Consider the following 17,622-nt stretch of genomic DNA (forward strand, 5'->3'; position numbering starts at 1 on the left):
TGCATACATCAAGTATTTGTTTATGTTAGGCACGTACAAATGGATGTGCACAATTGGAGGTGCCTACATTTTAAGGTCAGATCTATAACATTCAATTTGACAACCAAAACAATCCATATTTTAAAACAGAAATACACTATAGAAAAATACATTCAGTTACTACTAAAGAACTACATTATTTTCCAAACTCTCAACATCTATTTGGTAATGCAGAGCTATTACAACTGCTGTTTGTTACATATGGGTATTTTGAGTCAATATTACTAAGGATTTTAAAGAGAACATTGTACTTTTGCCTATTAAAAGAAATAAGGAATTATTTTTCTCTCTCTTCTCAGGAGGTACAGAATAGATTTATCTGCAAATTGAAATAAGTCTTTATTCATCTGGAACCGAGCCCTTTGCCTTCACCTAAAGAGAGAGACTTAAACCTAAAATATCAGCAGTTTATTCCAGGAAGTACTACTCTGGTTTCTGTTCACACATGTACTGGAAAATCAAAACCTGGAACTGCTGAATTCAATCCAACAATGCATATTAAAGAATGTTTACAATAGTCTGAAAACTTGCTAACATATTTATAAAGATCAGAGATTTATTTGGTTGGTTTTGGTGTTTTGTTTTTTTATTTTTGCTTTGGTTTGGTTTTTTTTTTACTAATTTGAAGAAAAATGCACAACAATGTAAAGCTGCATATTCATATATCTGGTTAGAAGCAATGTACAATCCAATTTTTCCTCCAACTACAATATACCAATTCTTCTCTCATCACCAGATTATCTGTTTATTGAAGCTTAAATGGCAGCATTTACAATTATCTAGGTTTTATATATATATATTAAAAAGTAAACATTTTACAGCTAATAAACACTTATTTGTTTTTCTATCTTCTGATATCGGTCATTCAATAAATAGATCGCTGCTGGTGTATGTAATGTAACATTTATAAACAAAGTCAACTCATCACATTGGGTGGATACCAACCAATTTAAAAACTTGACTGAGGATGATAACAGACTGTGTGGGAATGGTTGAGGGAGTAGTAAAAATAAAATACAGTATTCAAGATTTACATAAAAATAAAACTACTGTGTTTTGAGTTTAATACAAGTGGAGTGAAACTTCTCTTACCTGATTGACCACCTCAAAATACAGCGCAAGTGTTGTATTGGGATTAAGGCCACAGATCTTCCATTGACACGTACCTCCTGTTCCTATCTCCTGTAAATACATTATATAGAATAATTTTTAAAACAGGAATATCTTGTTGTTGTTCACGAATATACTTATAGAGTTATTAAAAATGCTGCACTTCTTGCCTCTGATCACTACAGGGCACTGTTTCCACTATTTCCTCTCTGTTATGGATCCTCAAGGCTCCCTCTGCTGGCTTCTAGAGGCAGAGAGGCTGCCAACATGAGCAGCAGCTGCAGGCCAGTTCCCTCAGAAAGAGCAGAAGAACAGGCACCAGTTGGGGGCAGAAGAAATCAAAACAACTCCATAGGGAAGGCAATAAGGGACACTCCCAAGATGGCAGAGAGAGAGTATGGAAGGATAGACATCACAGGAAGGGAATGGAAAGGGGAAGAGAAGGTGGTATCCCTCCATCACAAAGGTGGCAGCAGGAAAGTCAGATGGAGGTAACAGGCTACTAAACTTCCTCTAAGAAAGAGGCCAGAGGTATAACTGTATGGGCACAAGGTTGGCTTAAGAGACCAAACCTTGTTTGTTTGTTTTGGTTGTTTGAAGGACCGTGTGCTGTGGCTGGCAGTTGGAAGCTGTGAGCTTCAAAGGAAGGTTTGAAAGCTAGAAGCCTCTGGTAAGTGGCTGAGCCTTAATCAGTGGGCGGGGCATTCATACAGGCCAGGGCTTTATAAAGCAGCGCACAAGCGACCAGGGAGCTTTGCAACCAGGGGCTGCTAACAGGGAGTTTCGCAAGGGAGTTTGGAAGGGGAGCAGGAAGGGGGCGAGGGTCCCTTGCCGGTTCCATCTGTTTTCTCTTGATTCCCCTTAATACCTATAAAGCAACTACATTCTAACTGTTTGCTTAAACAACCCTTTCAGCTGACAGGGGGCTGCAGACGGGAGTTTGACAGAGGGAGGCTTACGATGGTTAGGAAGACCCGCAACACCTGTGCCAGCACTGCTACTGTCTCCTCCACCTGTGCCTGTAGCCAGACAGAGTGCCTAAGCATGGATGCCTCTACCCAGATCCTGGTGTGGTTTTGCAAAGACTGTAACTTGCAATTTCCACTTACGGATATCCAGGCTGGGGGGACCATCCAATGTGAAAGGTGCCTGCTGGTGGAATCTCTCAGGCAGCAGGTGAGAGAGCTACAGGAGGAGGTGGCTAGGTTGAGGAGCATCCGTATCCACGAGCAATTCCTCGACAGTGTCCATGTGGAGACAGCTGAGGTAGCTGTCCCAGTACACAGGACTGCTGATACACCACTGGTGGAGGAGGAGATGGCTCAGGGTGGACGCTGGCAGCTGGTTACTTCTGGCAGCAGGCAGTGCTCCACCCTTGCTCCGAACCCTCCTGCCGTGGTTATAGGTAACCGTTATGCTCTTCTTGATACAGGAAAGAAGGAATCACTCCCTACAGTAAAGGAGGAGAAGCCTCGTACCCCTAAGGCTGGAGAGTCTGCTGCCACCACTGCGAATAGGAAACGTAGGGTAGTGGTGGTCGGAGACTCTCTGCTGAGGGGGACGGAGGCGCCCATCTGTCGCCCTGACATTTCATCTCGAGAGGTATGCTGCCTGCCGGGGGCCCGTATCCAAGACGTTACGGAGGCATTGTCGAGGATTATCCGGCCCTCTGACTACTACCCCATGCTACTCATCCATGTGGGCACAAATGATACTGCGCGGTGTGACACTGAGCGGATCAAGAGTGACTACAGGGCTCTGGGAGCACGGGTGAAGGAGTTTGGAGCACAGGTGGTATTCTCTTCAATTCTTCCTGTTAAAGGTAGGGGCCCGGGCAGAGACAGATGCATCATGGAGGTGAATGCCTGGCTGCGAAGATGGTGTCGCCAGGAGGGCTTTGGCTTCCTAGACCACGGGATGCTATTCGAGGAAGGACTGCTAGGCAGAGATGGCGTTCACCTTTCGAGGAGAGGGAAGACCCTATTCGGACACAGACTGGCTAACCTAGTGAGGAGGGCTTTAAACTAGGTTCGACGGGGACAGGTGAGCAAAGCCCACAGGTAAGTGGGGAACATGGAGACCGGGGAAATGAGTCGGAAACAAGAGGGAGTGTGGGCTATATTGGCAGAGAGAAAGGAGAGTCAGGAAAAAACTGGGAGGAAAGATCAAACCAGTATTTTAGATGCCTATATACAAATGCGAGAAGTATGGGGAATAAGCAGGAAGAACTGGAAGTGCTAATAAATAAATACAACTATGACATTGTTGGCATCACTGAAACTTGGTGGGATAATACACATGATTGGAATGTTGGTGTGGATGGGTACAGCTTGCTCAGGAAGGATAGACAGGGGAAAAAGGGAGGAGGTGTTGCCTTATATATTAAAAATGTACACACTTGGACAGAGGTAGAGATGGACATAGGAGACGGAAGTGTTGAGAGTCTCTGGGTTAGGCTTAAAGGGGCAAAAAACAAGGGAGATGTCATGCTAGGCGTCTACTACAGGCCACCTAACCAGGTGGAAGAGGTGGATGAGGCTTTTTTCAAGCAACTAACAAAATCATCCAAAGCCCAAGACTTGGTGGTGATGGGGGACTTCAACTATCCGGATATATGTTGGGAAAATAACACAGCGGGGAACAGACTATCCAACAAATTCTTGGACTGCATTGGAGACAACTTTTTATTTCAGAAGGTTGAAAAAGCTACTAGGGGGGAAGCTGTTCTAGACTTGATTTTAACAAATAGGGAGGAACTCGTTGAGAATGTGAAAGTAGAAGGCAGCCTGGGTGAAAGTGATCATGAAATCATAGACTTTGCAATTCTAAGGAAGGGTAGAAGGGAGAACAGCAAAATAGAGACAATGGATTTCAGGAAGGCAGATTTTGGGAAGCTCAGAGAGCTGATAGGTAAGGTCCCATGGGAATCAAGACTGAGGGGAAAAACAACTGAGGAGAGTTGGCAGTTTTTCAAAGGGACACTATTAAGGGCCCAAAAGCAAGCTATTCCGCTGGTTAGGAAAGATAGAAAATGTGGCAAAAGACCACCTTGGCTTAACCACGAGATCTTGCACGATCTAAAAAATAAAAAGGAGTCATATAAAAAATGGAAACTAGGACAGATTACAAAGGATGAATATAGGCAAACAACACAGGAATGCAGGGGCAAGATTAGAAAGGCAAAGGCACAAAATGAGCTCAAACTAGCTACGGGAATAAAAGGAAACAAGAAGACTTTTTATCAATACATTAGAAGCAAGAGGAAGACCAAAGACAGGGTAGGCCCACTGCTTAGTGAAGAGGGAGAAACAGTAACAGGAAACTTGGAAATGGCAGAGATGCTTAATGACTTCTTTGTTTCGGTCTTCACCGAGAAGTCTGAAGGAATGCCTAACATAGTGAATGCTAATGGGAAGGGGGTAGGTTTAGCGGATAAAATAAAAAAAGAACAAGTTAAAAATCACTTAGAAAAGTTAGATGCCTGCAAGTCACCCGGGCCTGATGAAATGCATCCTAGAATACTCAAGGAGCTAATAGAGGAGGTATCTGAGCCTCTAGCTATTATCTTTGGAAAGTCATGGGAGACGGGAGAGATTCCAGAAGACTGGAAAAGGGCAAATATAGTGCCCATCTATAAAAAGGGAACTAAAAACAACCCAGGTAACTACAGACCAGTTAGTTTAACTTCTGTGCCAGGGAAGATAATGGAGCAAGTAATTAAGGAAATCATCTGCCAACACTTGGAAGGTGGTAAGGTGATAGGGAATAGCCAGCATGGATTTGTGAAGAACAAATCATGTCAAACCAATCTGATAGCTTTCTTTGATAGGATAACGAGCCTTGTGGATAAGGGTGAAGCGGTGGATGTGGTATACCTAGACTTTAGTAAGGCATTTGATACGGTCTCGCATGATATTCTTATCGATAAACTAGGCAAATACAAATTAGATGGGGCTACTATAAGGTGGGTGCATAACTGGCTGGATAATCGTACTCAGAGAGTTGTTATTAATGGTTCCCAATCCTGCTGGAAAGGCGTAACGAGTGGGGTACCGCAGGGGTCTGTTTTGGGACCGGCTCTGTTCAATATCTTCATCAACGACTTAGATATTGGCATAGAAAGTACGCTTATTAAGTTTGCGGATGATACCAAACTGGGAGGGATTGCAACTACTTTGGAGGACAGGGTTATAATTCAAAATGATCTGGACAAATTGGAGAAATGGTCTGAGTTAAACAGGATGAAGTTTAACAAAGACAAATGCAAAGTGCTCCACTTAGGAAGGAAAAATCAATTTCACACATACAGAATGGGAAGAGACAATTTAGGAAGGAGTATGGCAGAAAGGGATCTAGGGGTTATAGTGGACCACAAGCTAAATATGAGTCAACAGTCTGATGCTGTTGCAAACAAAGCAAACATGATTCTGGGATGCATTAACAGGTGTGTTGTGAGCAAGACACGAGAAGTCATTCTTCCGCTCTACTCTGCTCTGGTTAGGCCTCAGCTGGAGTATTGTGTCCAGTTCTGGGCGCCGCATTTTAAAAAAGATGTGGAGAAACTGGAAAGGGTCCAAAGAAGAGCAACAAGAATGATTAAAGGTCTTGAGAACATGACCTATGAAGGAAGGCTGAAAGAATTGGGTTTGTTTAGTTTGGAAAAGAGAAGACTGAGAGGGGACATGATAGCAGTTTTCAGGTATCTAAAAGGGTGTCATAAGGAGGAGGGAGAGAACTTGTTCACCTTAGCCTCTAAGGATAGAACCAGAAACAATGGGTTTAAACTGCAGCAAGGGAGGTCTAGATTGGACATTAGGAAAAAGTTCCTAACTGTCAGGGTGGTTAAACACTGGAACAAATTGCCTAGGGAGGTTGTGGAATCTCCGTCTCTGGAGATATTTAAGGGTAGGTTAGATAAATGTCTACTAGGGATGGCCTAGGCAGTATTTGGTCCTGCCATGCGGGCAGGGGACTGGACTCGATGACCTCTCGAGGTCCCTTCCAGTCCTAGAATCTATGAATCTATGAATCTATGAACTGTGGTTGTAGCATATGGATTCATCCTGCCGAGGTTTCTGGTTTCTTTTTTTTTAAAGGAATTCTCAGCAGCTTCTTCCAAACTCCTCACTCCTTTGTTTTCCATGCTGTGAAATGGGAGTCCATATGAGAGGCATTCAGTTATGCACAATGGACAGCAAGAACAAGGCCAGTTTGCAGCAGAACTGATCATCTCCAAGCCCACGGATGGTTGATATCATTGAGAGATACTAAGTGACGGCTGCATTCCTGGGAAGAAGGTCATGCCTGACAAATCATAGAATATCAGTGTTGGAAGGGACGTCAGGAGGTCATCTAGTCCAACCCCCTGCTGTGTCTGAATTCTCTGATTACATTTAATCATTGGTAAATAAGTATAAAATGGAGGACATCATTTATCAGGATTCCAGGGAAGCATTTGATACAGAACCATGCAGGATGATTTATAAAGTAAGAAAAAAATGTGGGGAAACTATTGATATTACTTTCAAATCAGACTGGCAACATAAGAGAGGGATACCAATGAAGAGTATAGTCCAAGGAGCAGAGAGATAATGTGGGCTGGACAAGGGTTGGTATTAGTAAAGGATAATGCTCAAAGTAATCTACTTTTCTGATTGAACAAAACTGGATACCTGGGACCAGGAGAGAAGAAACAGCACATGCACATAAGCACAACAAACTGATTTTAAACGAAACTGCAGTCCAACATTCAGAAAAGCAAGGTCATACATCTAGGAGCCAAAAGCAATCAGAAGCAATATTCTACAAGCTGATTGTACAATGCAATCTAGAGGGTGAGTTATTATGCCAGCATCAATGTCCCAAGGCACCTACCTGGAGGTCACTAGTCACAACCCTATATTAAAAGACAGCTGAACAGACTTCACTGGGAGCTGTATAGTGGCAAACGTGTGTACTGCTGGATTATTGGGCGAAGGATAGAAACTTGCCATGAAGGGGTTAAGCCAAGTAAGGCTTTGACAAAAATTGCCTGACATGAGCATGGTCACAAAGGGTGGGAGGGATAGCTCAGTGGTTTGAGCATTAACCTGCTAAACCCAGGGTTGTGAGTTTAATCCTTGAGGGGGCTACCCAGGGATCTGGGGCAAAATCAGTACTTGGTCCTGCTAGGGAAGGCAGGGGGCTGGACTCAATGACCTTTCAAGGTCCCTTCCAGTTCTAGGAGATAGGATATCTTTATTTATTTAATTTATATTTTAGGGTTACTTGCGTAGGCCTGGGCACACTCTTGTCTAGGGGGAGAATCCAGGTGGCCCAGCCACCGTGAACGTCGGCTCTGGTAGGACAAGGTGCTGGAGATACATTGTGCAGCATACCAGCTGGAGAGAACAAGAGAAGGTGTTTTGCATCCAAGTCCAACTGAACTAACCCATGGCCAAGACTGAGAGATGGTGATTGTGCAAGGGAGGTTCTTGGGGCTAGAGAGACGCTACCACTGGGTCAAATAAACTCCTACATACTGGATACTTATCAAACTTTCTAAACGTTGAATTCCCCGTCACTGGTTTAATACTTATTTTTGCTATATTTGTAGTTGGGCTGTGCATGTTTTTTTGTGATTTTATATTATATCATATTGATAGAATATCACATATTGATGCAACATCATTATACAACATAAATGGGTCACAGGATGTAGGGCTTCATGGAACTGTGGTCTTATAAGAGAGCAGAGAACACAGTGAAAAAACCACCTCATTGTTGGTGTCCATCCAAAAACACATCCAATATATTTCAAAAAACCTAACCACCTAAATTCACCAGACTCTGTATATAGCCCTCTGATGACTGAGAGCCTGGAGGCGTGAGTCAGGAGCATATCTGAAAAACTATTCATGAACAAATTTTAAAATGCTGATAATGATTTATTCAGGGGTTTTGATCCAACAATTAAGTACCAGTACATTCCTTTATAAATCCAGAAAACCTAGGTCTTATTTTCTAGCAATTCAAAATTGCACCTACTTACAACAAAAGTAACTTACATTTTCTGACACACAAGGTCCTTTGGAATTGAGAGAGACACAGGGTCCAATAGCTCCTGAAATCTTGATTTCTCTTGAGGTCTTTATATTTAAAAGAAAAACAGGTCACATATTGAGCTATGCTTACTCATACATTCAACACTGATAAAATAACATTTATTTTTCTTTTAACCAGGCATTCAGTGTTTCATCCACACCTTTAGAAGAGGTTATAAATACATAGGATGTTCAGTATATTTATAATTATAAATTATAATTTCAGCAAACAAAGCCAACTGCTGTTGCAAAGTCTAAAGTCTAAAGAGTGAACTCTGCTACATGTGTAGTTTTCTAAGTCTGAAATTGTATTGTTTATGAATTATAGCATATAAAGAACACCTGCTACTACTTAGACCTCTGAGTGCCCCAGAAAGCATATTATAAGTGATGTCTACATCATACAACAAAAGGCATTTTCTACTGAAGATACAATCGTTAAAATATTCATGAGATGAGGCTCAGATGAGGGGATGTGGGATGGGCCATATGATTGTACAAATATCATATTAAATTAATATTCTGTATTGGTGTCCTGAAAGAGTTGGGTTTCCCTATTTATCCTTGCCAGTTTCTTCAGCCAAATTCATAGCTATGTACGTACAAAACTAGAAGGTCAGATCATTACTTCCAGTAATAAAATCCTCTTGAGGGGAGCTTTGGGAAAGGAAATACCCATGAGCAGGCCCTCTCAGAGGTCCAGAGAGGCCCGGGCCACTTCCAGCTTTTGAGGCCCCTAGCCATAATAAAAATAAAAAATGACGACACATGAAAACAAAATAAGGCATCAAAAAAAGAGTGAGACATAATTTGAATATTTTTTTATTTAACAAATGCTTTTCTAGCCTTTTTCTGTGCTAATTATTGAGGAAAAAATCTAGCTTTTGTGCAATGTCACAGTTGATATTAAGCATAGAGCCCATTCAAACGCTCTTGTCCCATAGTTGAACGGTGATAGTTCTTTACCTGCTTCAACATGTTGAAGGTGTGTTCACCTGAAGCCACTGATGCAGGCAAACTGACAAAAATACGCAATGCAATTGTGATATTAGGAAACATCCCAGAGAGTCCAAGTTCAAGTATTTCTTGAAGCAATTCCTTTGACTTGCAATCCAATTTAAAGTTCGTGGAATATATTTGTTTGAGGAAGATGGCCTCGTCAATGAGATCTTTTGAGATTTCTTTGTTGTGCTGTTGCTGAAATTGTTCAGCTGCAAAAAGTAGATCTTCATTACTCAGTCTGTTGAACTGCCAAAGAAACCCAAAGAGGGTACAAATTGGTCACTGTGACTCAAATCAACGTGTAAGACCTGATTGAATAGAGTCGAAGGTGACAAGGAAGATGTTGACCCTATAATGCTGCTCGACATCGGATTCAGTAGGTAAATTGCGATTGGTGGAGAACTCAGATGAAATGCCAATATTCTGTGCTACTAATTTGGACTCAGTCAGGATCACATCCCATTGTTCACAAATCTGTTGAATGTCATTGATAAGACTTTCAATGTTATCCCTCTCAACATCAAGTGTAGCATTGCGTGCTTCAATTACCAGATTAGTTTGGTGGATCATTGTAAGTAGTTTCATCCACAAAGATGACATCAGAATGGATTAAAATTTAGATATATGCTTCTGAATAGACTGAAGTTCAGTTCGAGCCTGAGAAGTGAGATTGAGAGATTCAAGCTCATTTAAAGCCTTTCTCCCTGAATTCAAATGCTGCGCAACTGGTTGACAACTGTCAATCCGGGCAGACCATCTAGTTTTGGACATCCCATGCAGTGAAACAGGAAGATATTGCTTCAGAATTTCCCACCTTTGTGGACTGCTCCTGAAGAGATTGTACATTTGCTGAACAGTTCCAAAGTAAGTAATTGCCTCCTTGCATGATTCAGCACAGTCAACACCTACAAGGTTTAGTGTGTGGTTTCCACAACTGGAGAAAATATAGTCTGAATTATGCTCAAGCAGAACTGTTTGTACACATTTGTACTTCCCAGCCATATTAGATCCATTGTCACAGGCTTGACCAATGCAGACTTGAAAATCTAACTTAAAACCTTCTAGAATTGCTAGTATTCGAGCAGCAATTTCTTTTCCAGTTTTTCTTGTGAAATTATCAAACAAAATAAACCTTTCTTCAACTGAAAATGTTGAGCTATCTACAATCTTAACATATTGAATAACCATAGTAGTCTGTTCCTTGTGAGAACAATCTGCAGTGGAATCAACGATTTAAAAATATTTGGCATTTCGAATCTCATCAAGAATTGTTGTTCGTACGGATGACCCACATAGCTCAATAAACTTGTTTGGTATGCGTGTGGAGAGATAATGGACTTGTATGTGCTTTTGACTCTCTTGCGATTCTCGACCACATTTTTCGTACTCTGATAAAAGTGGGTCATATTTGCTGAGGAGCTCAACTATGCCTAGAAAGTTTCCATTTGCATGATCACCAATACTGGAACCAAAGAAAGCCAATCGCCACTCAGAAAGATAAAGGATGACATTCAGGATGCGCTCAAGAAGTTCTTTCCAGTTATTAGTTTCTGTAGAGAGTTCAGTCAAGAGTAAATTCTCAACTGAACCTTCAGCTGATTCTGCCCGACTGGCTGATTTCCATGTAACATAGTTTTCTTTGTGTGACGTTGAATTCTCATGTGATGGTATTTAGTCTTTCAACTTCCTCCAACCTCTGTTGATGCTCCATCCTGATTGATCAGAGAGAACTAATGCATTTGCAGCACTTTTGTTCAAAATGAAGCGGGGTGCACAATACAGAGATTATTTTTCCGTATTCCAGTATAACAAGTCTCTTGTGCACGTCTCACCATTTAGAAGAGTTTTTGTCAGCAGACGAGTAGGGAAAGTATGATCATCATCATCTTGTGGAATGTTACTTGGAATTTCAAAACAACTAATTTGAAGAAAAGATTGCATTTAGGCAGCATTGCTCTTGTCATCAATTCCAATGTCAGTCACAGTCAAACCTGTAGTACTCATGAATTGCTCTTGCTGCGTAAGATCTACATCTTCCTGTTGCTGTTGAGTTTCTTGATCGTACACAGGATCTTCTTCTGCATCTGTTACTGCTGGCACATCTCCTTCTTGAATCTGGGCCTATAGACTACGAAAGCCAATAATGAGCTACCAAGCTAGGGCTCAACCAACCAACCAGTCACATCATTTAGCTACCATATGAAGATAATAATGAGGAATTCTCACACATAAATCATGCCTTAGTCAACTATAAAACTATAAAAACACTAAAGTGTAACAATTGTCTACTTTTCAACACGCACTTGATCCAGCACCAGCCACTACTCATGGTTTGTTTATATAATCAGCTGATCTGAGGGGACACGTTCATCACGGTCTAATATCGTGCCATCAGAACTGATATATTATTATATTGATAATATAATATATTTTATTAATATTTATTGATAATATATTATACCTATATTGTATTATATTTTTATTAATATTTATGAACATTTTTAACTCTTTGATATGACAATCTATATCAGTTAACAAAAAAAGTATGTCTTTTACCAAATCACTTCTCTTATTTGCTTAAATTTGCAGATCTAAGCTGAGAGTGTGTGTCACATTTTGGTCCGATAGCGATGCACATAAAAACAAGTTGCAAAACTTATCAAATGCCAAAAAATTAACACGTGTCTAAATTTGAGGCCCCTTGGAGCTTGAGACCCAGGCCAAATGGCCCTCCTGGTCCCCCCTCTCATTGGCCCTACCCATGACAACCCCACCATTTTCCTGATGGGGCAGGTTCCCCCCCATGGAAAAAGCCCTGGGACCCCACAACTGACCCTCAAGGATCTGTGGGAGGCCAGCGTGCATCCATAATGATGGCCCTTGCACCTCCACACCAACTCTGGGCCCTGGAAGGACACCTCTGTTGAAGGCATGCTACAAGGGACTCTCCCTAGTCACAGTTGCTCCCAGGTTTCTGAGCCATACATACAGGAGGGGACAAACAAGCACTGAAAGGTACCAAAGAATCATCTGGCCTTTTGAATTCCCACTACAGCAGACCACATTAGTTTTCACATTAGTTAAAATATGCTTCATGCTTCCTCACATTAGCGTACCTAGTATATTATTTTGTTTCCTCTGATATATAACAAAATCTCTCAGGACATTTATCCATGTATATATCTGAATTTAGGATACAGACTCTACTTGCCATTGGATCCTAGCCTCTACTATACAGGTGCAATAGTGGGAGGAAGGTTGGGAAGAAAGAATATAGAAAGCCTCTCATCCCAGTGCTAGCAACAGAAAAGGATCTCTCCTTAATGCTCAAAATGTGCTAGGAGAGCTAACTATCATGCCTGTTCACACACTGTAGCCGCCAAGGAGGCATGTTGTGCTGGATATGCATAGCCTCAGCTGACTAGCATGTAAGTGGGATTAAGGATTGTTTTGCCCAAATAAGAGAAATATGATCCCAAACACTCTTGCCTCAAGACCTTATTTTTATGGTAAAGTAATAAATCCCTAAAAATAAAGGTTTAAAATGAAAGGTTACTGAACCGCTACTACAAGCAATGCAAATACATCACTAGAATTGATTTGTCAGAACTTCTGAATTTCTAACATTCATATTAAGTTTTGACTCTTACCTTTATTTCTAAAGTGCCACCAAATCCCATTTTAAATTGCCCTTGCATATCTTTGGTAAATACTCTCTGAAAGGTTTGTTTGAATAAGGATGTATTGAAAGAGTCTCCCATTACCATGTAGCCTCTGGATGAAAGACCAAAAAAAAATACCAAGATAAAACACACAGAAACACAACTAGAAAGCATCTGGACTACTTATTATGCATTCATTTAGCAAACAGGATATACTTAACTTACCTCTCAAAGAACATATCTACACTGAAATTAGACACTGGTGGCTGGCCTGTGCCAGCTGACTCGGGCTCCCGGGGCTTGGGTTGCGGAGCTGTTTAATCGCACTGTAGACTTCCCTGAGGGTCCTAGAGCCTGGACTCCAGCCCTAGCTGGGAAGTCTACACTACAATTAAACAGTCCCACAGCCTGAGCCCACGGGCCTGTTGCGAGTGTCTAACTGCAGTGTAGATGTACTCTCAGAGTTTAAAGTAAAAACAGTTCATTCTGAAACACACAAACATTTTTTTCAAAATCACTTAACAGGGGCTACTTTCAATTATCTCATCATAAAACACAATGGGGAACTTTGTAAACAGGTTTCTTACAAGATCAGCACATCAAGGTCATCAGGCCCTTAATACAAAACAAAAGCTTCAACTGGAGAAAACATTGCACCGGATTTTATCATTACAGCTAGTTTTTAACCCTGCCTTACGGAGATGCAGTCGTTGATTAACTTATCTCATCCTAATATTCTGATACTTTCCCATATCATTTTGCCTTTGTCAGATAAGTAATCATTTCAAACCTGAATCTATTCTCATAAAACACATTTTGTCCGTGAGCTCAGCAGTGATTACTGAAGATGAAATTACTGTGATTACAGATTGCAGTGCAACTACTCGTACTGAACAGTGAAGTATTTTTAAATCCATCTGATTAGCATTTAAGGAATGAGCGTAAAACACGATTAGTGTTTATCCCCAGTAGTGCTCACAGTGTACAAATATAAGGCATCCATGTTTTTAATAATACGTTTGATAACAAGTTGTGTGTTAAGTTCTGCCCTCCAACTTTCCCTTTATAAATTAACTAGTTTCTGGTAGTCACCACAGTAGAAGTGAATCTTCAGGAGTTATTTAAATATGGAGAAAACAACAACTATGGGGACCAGCTCAGAAAGAACATCCCTATGCCTAGCAGGCAGCATAGCAGCAGACAGTGAGAGAAGTAGACTAACGGGATGTCAAGGCTGGTATTGTTGGGATGGGGCATTGCAGAAAGAGACATAGGAAGGGGCAGAATTACATAGCACCTTGACTCCAAGTACAAGAAGCTGGAACTTGATGTGACAGAGGAACAACAGCTAGTAGTGGGATTCTAAGAGGGGTTGACATGATCACATTAAGGCATGGAAAATAATCTTAGCAACAGAAATTTGTACTAACTGTAGAGAGGTAGGTAACATGAGAGTCCAGGAGGCCACAAAGCAAGAGGTTACAGTAATCAATATGGGAAATTATGAAAGCCTGAGGAAATTTTAGCTGTTGGGACTGAAAGGGTGGATCTTAGAAAAGTTGTGCAGCAAGAAGTGGCAGGATTTGGATATGTGAGAGGCAGCTCAGACAGATTAACCCCATGCTATGGCCTTGAGTGACAGAAAGGATGAGGGTGGTGTCAATAGAGAGACAGAATGCGGGAGAGCAGAGAGTTTCACCGGAAAGATCAGTATTTGTTTTGACCATGGTAAGCTTTACTGGTGATGCCATCCGGAAGACGTCAGAGATATGACTGAATGGAGACAAGTCAGGAGTGAAGAATTTGAGAATCATCAACATAGAGACTGTAGCTGAAATCTGCATGAGTGAATTAGACTGCCCAGAGAAAGGGTAAGAAAGAAGATGAAGGCTCCCAGGACAGATCTCTGTGATATCCCCATGGGCAGTGGGAAAAGAAGGAAGACAACAACCCACTCCTTCTCCACGCTCCCTCCACAAACCACTCAGAACAGCCAGAGAAGGAGAAGAATCAGGAGAGGCCAGTAATATGAAAGGTGAAGGAAGGCAAGACACTCAAGTAGGGTATGACCCACAGTGCAAGGCAGTAGAGAGGTCAAGGATGATAAGGAAGGAGTAAAGAACTGAAGATGTGGCCAAGATGAGGGCTGTTTGAATCCTCGATGAAAGTAGTTTCAGCAGAGTGAATGAGAGGAAGTTGGACTAGAATCAATACAAGATCTAACACATTGTTCTGAAAAATCTTAGTTTTATTACCCAAAATAACATCAATAGTAAAGAGAAATGTTTTCAGGGAGGTCAAGAACACACTATACACAGTACATCATGCACCAAGTTATAAATCTTGAAGAGATTCAAGATACTAAAAAAAATGACATCTAGAGAAGTAAGGTTTCCCCCTCAATCAAAGGACAAAAGGAAGAACAAAAATGTAAAAGAAATAAAAGATCACAGTGAAAAAGTTGTGTGCCTGAGCATTACTGAAGCCCTAGATACATATATGGAAAGGAAAAATAGATTATTTGGCAACAGTACACAGGCTAAATGTTTTAAAAAGACATTCACACTATTTATGCCCCAAATATTTAATGTTAAAAGTAATGAGAATAAACACCCTCATAATTAAACCCAAAATTATGGTAAAAAATTCTTCTCAGACTCACAACAATTTAGGTCTATATGCAAACTACCCACAATCACAGTATACAGACATGGAGTCATGATTATTTCTTCTATCATTTGGAACTAAAACGAAGTCATTAGTATTTTTTGGTAAGGTAATGAGCACTCTATTTTAAATACTTTAAAAAGAAAGTGCACCTTCATACACTACTTTAAACAAATTAGACACATACCCAGTATAGTTGGGACAGCACTTCATCTCCAGAAGACCAGTCTGATCTAGTGCACATGCATATATGTCAATAACATGACCAGTTGTAGCAGCACGATTAGCCAGAGCTTCAAAATGCTAAATACGAGATTAAAATGCATTTATAACAATATGCAAACTGAACTCGTCACACTTTAACGTTAAAACAGAAGCTCTCAGAATTCTTGTACAACAGCTAAATTAAATTGTATCCATATTATACTCTAACATTGGCTAAAATCTTTTTTTGAGAAGGTGAGAAAGGTCTAGAATTTTTTATGACTATTCCCTACTTTTCCCAGCCAGTTTAAAAGATAACTCGTGGTAGGTTGATCAAGGAGGCATTCTACATAAAAATCAATGCTACCATTCTAGATCACTGTACATTAAGGCCCTGATCCAACTCCTACTGAAGTCAGTGGAAACACTCCCAGTAACTTCAGTTGGAGTTGAATCAGGTTCTCACTCAATGTACTGAAAATCCTTATGCAATTTTGGAAGATATGTAGTTATTCAAGGAACATTCAACAACAACAAAAATGTTTGTAGGTTCTATATCACTTTATTCATATACTAATATCAAATGTCTTATTCTAATTATGTATCAAATAAAAAAAATTTACATCACTCTTCCCCATCTATTGTTAAGTCTTACCTTAGTAGCCTTTTTAACATAATTGGCATTGTCTTTTTCAATGTCGTGCCATGATCTTATAGGTAACTTCAGTTCATCCCCTACAACCATCCCAGGTCCTTGAGTGCCTGGCCCTCCAATGAACATCAATATATGTGCACCAGTGTTAGGGAAAGTACACTGTAGGACAGAAAGAAAATCTCAGAGAGCAACTCTTTCTGCTATAAACAGTTACTACATAATATTAATAGAGGAAACAACTATGAATTTGTGTCTATTGTATTGCTTGGACTAAAGTAAACAATTAGAATTTCTTTTTCAAAATTCTGAGTAGTAGTTTAACTTAAAATACCATTTGTGCCTCACTAAAACTAGTGTTTTTAACTTTTAAGACAGTTCTACATATATCTGAGGTCTGATCCTCTGTTGGTCACCACTCTACTGATTTCAACTGAGCTAAGATAATTTACACAAATTGAGGATCTGGTCCATGGTATTTTGGGAATTTCCCCTTCCCTACTAGTTATTACTAGGAATAGCTGAATGAAGGGGGAGGCGAGACTATCTTTACTTTCAAGATTTTATCTGCTTCCTTATTCTGAAAACACAACCCTCCGCTTAGTGCCATTACATCAACTTGTTACTGAAATGGTTGTCATCACAAAATAATGCTGTAATATGGAAAATAAACTGCAGAAACAAATGGAATCTTTGTACAAAACATCTTGTTTCCATGCAAGTGTCTTGGGAGATAAAAAATATAAGAGGGGGCAAATATTAGATATTGGCAGAATTATTCTAAATAGAATGTTTTTTTCAGTTGACTTTTGTGCCTCTGTGAAACTAGTGCCTAGAAAACAAGTAGCTAGTGTCTATTCGAGAGGTATTCACCACACAACTAGCAGTCTTGCTGGCACTCTCAGCACAGAACTGAATGGGTATGGAGACTGAACTAGTTTCTCCTCCTGAGAGGTGGACCCTCCTGGAAGCTGCATAAAAGCAAGGGGAAGCTTGCAGTCAGGGCCGGCTCTAGGATTTTTGCCTTCCAAAGCAAAAACAATTTTGGCCGCCGCCCCCTTCTTTAATTACCCCACCCCCGCCTCAACTCCGCCCCTTCCCCAAATCCCCAGCCCTGCCTCCTCTCCCCAGGCTCTCAAGGTGTGAAACGGCCGCCCGGGATCTCCCCCTGCCTCTCAGGTTTGAGAGCCTGGGAGGGAGGGGG

The 17,622-nt window shown here is 40.8% G+C and overlaps 1 protein-coding gene across 2 annotated transcripts in view; it reads right to left on the minus strand.

The window, feature by feature from the left end:
* SEC23A (SEC23 homolog A, COPII coat complex component) overlaps positions 1-17,622 on the minus strand; it is a 61,500-nt gene that overhangs the window by 16,778 nt on the left and 27,100 nt on the right. For both annotated transcript variants that reach the window (XM_054026063.1, XM_054026062.1), the window contains exons 8-12: positions 16,422-16,580; positions 15,750-15,865; positions 12,884-13,007; positions 8,196-8,276; positions 1,132-1,221 (exon numbers count right to left, since the gene is read on the minus strand). In XM_054026063.1, coding sequence (XP_053882038.1) covers positions 1,132-1,221; positions 8,196-8,276; positions 12,884-13,007; positions 15,750-15,865; positions 16,422-16,580 — 570 coding nt within the window. The remainder of the gene's footprint in view (positions 1-1,131; positions 1,222-8,195; positions 8,277-12,883; positions 13,008-15,749; positions 15,866-16,421; positions 16,581-17,622) is intronic.

The sequence above is a fragment of the Malaclemys terrapin genome, chromosome 4 (genome assembly GCF_027887155.1).
Source record: "Malaclemys terrapin pileata isolate rMalTer1 chromosome 4, rMalTer1.hap1, whole genome shotgun sequence".
Classification (NCBI taxonomy): Eukaryota; Metazoa; Chordata; order Testudines; family Emydidae; genus Malaclemys; species Malaclemys terrapin.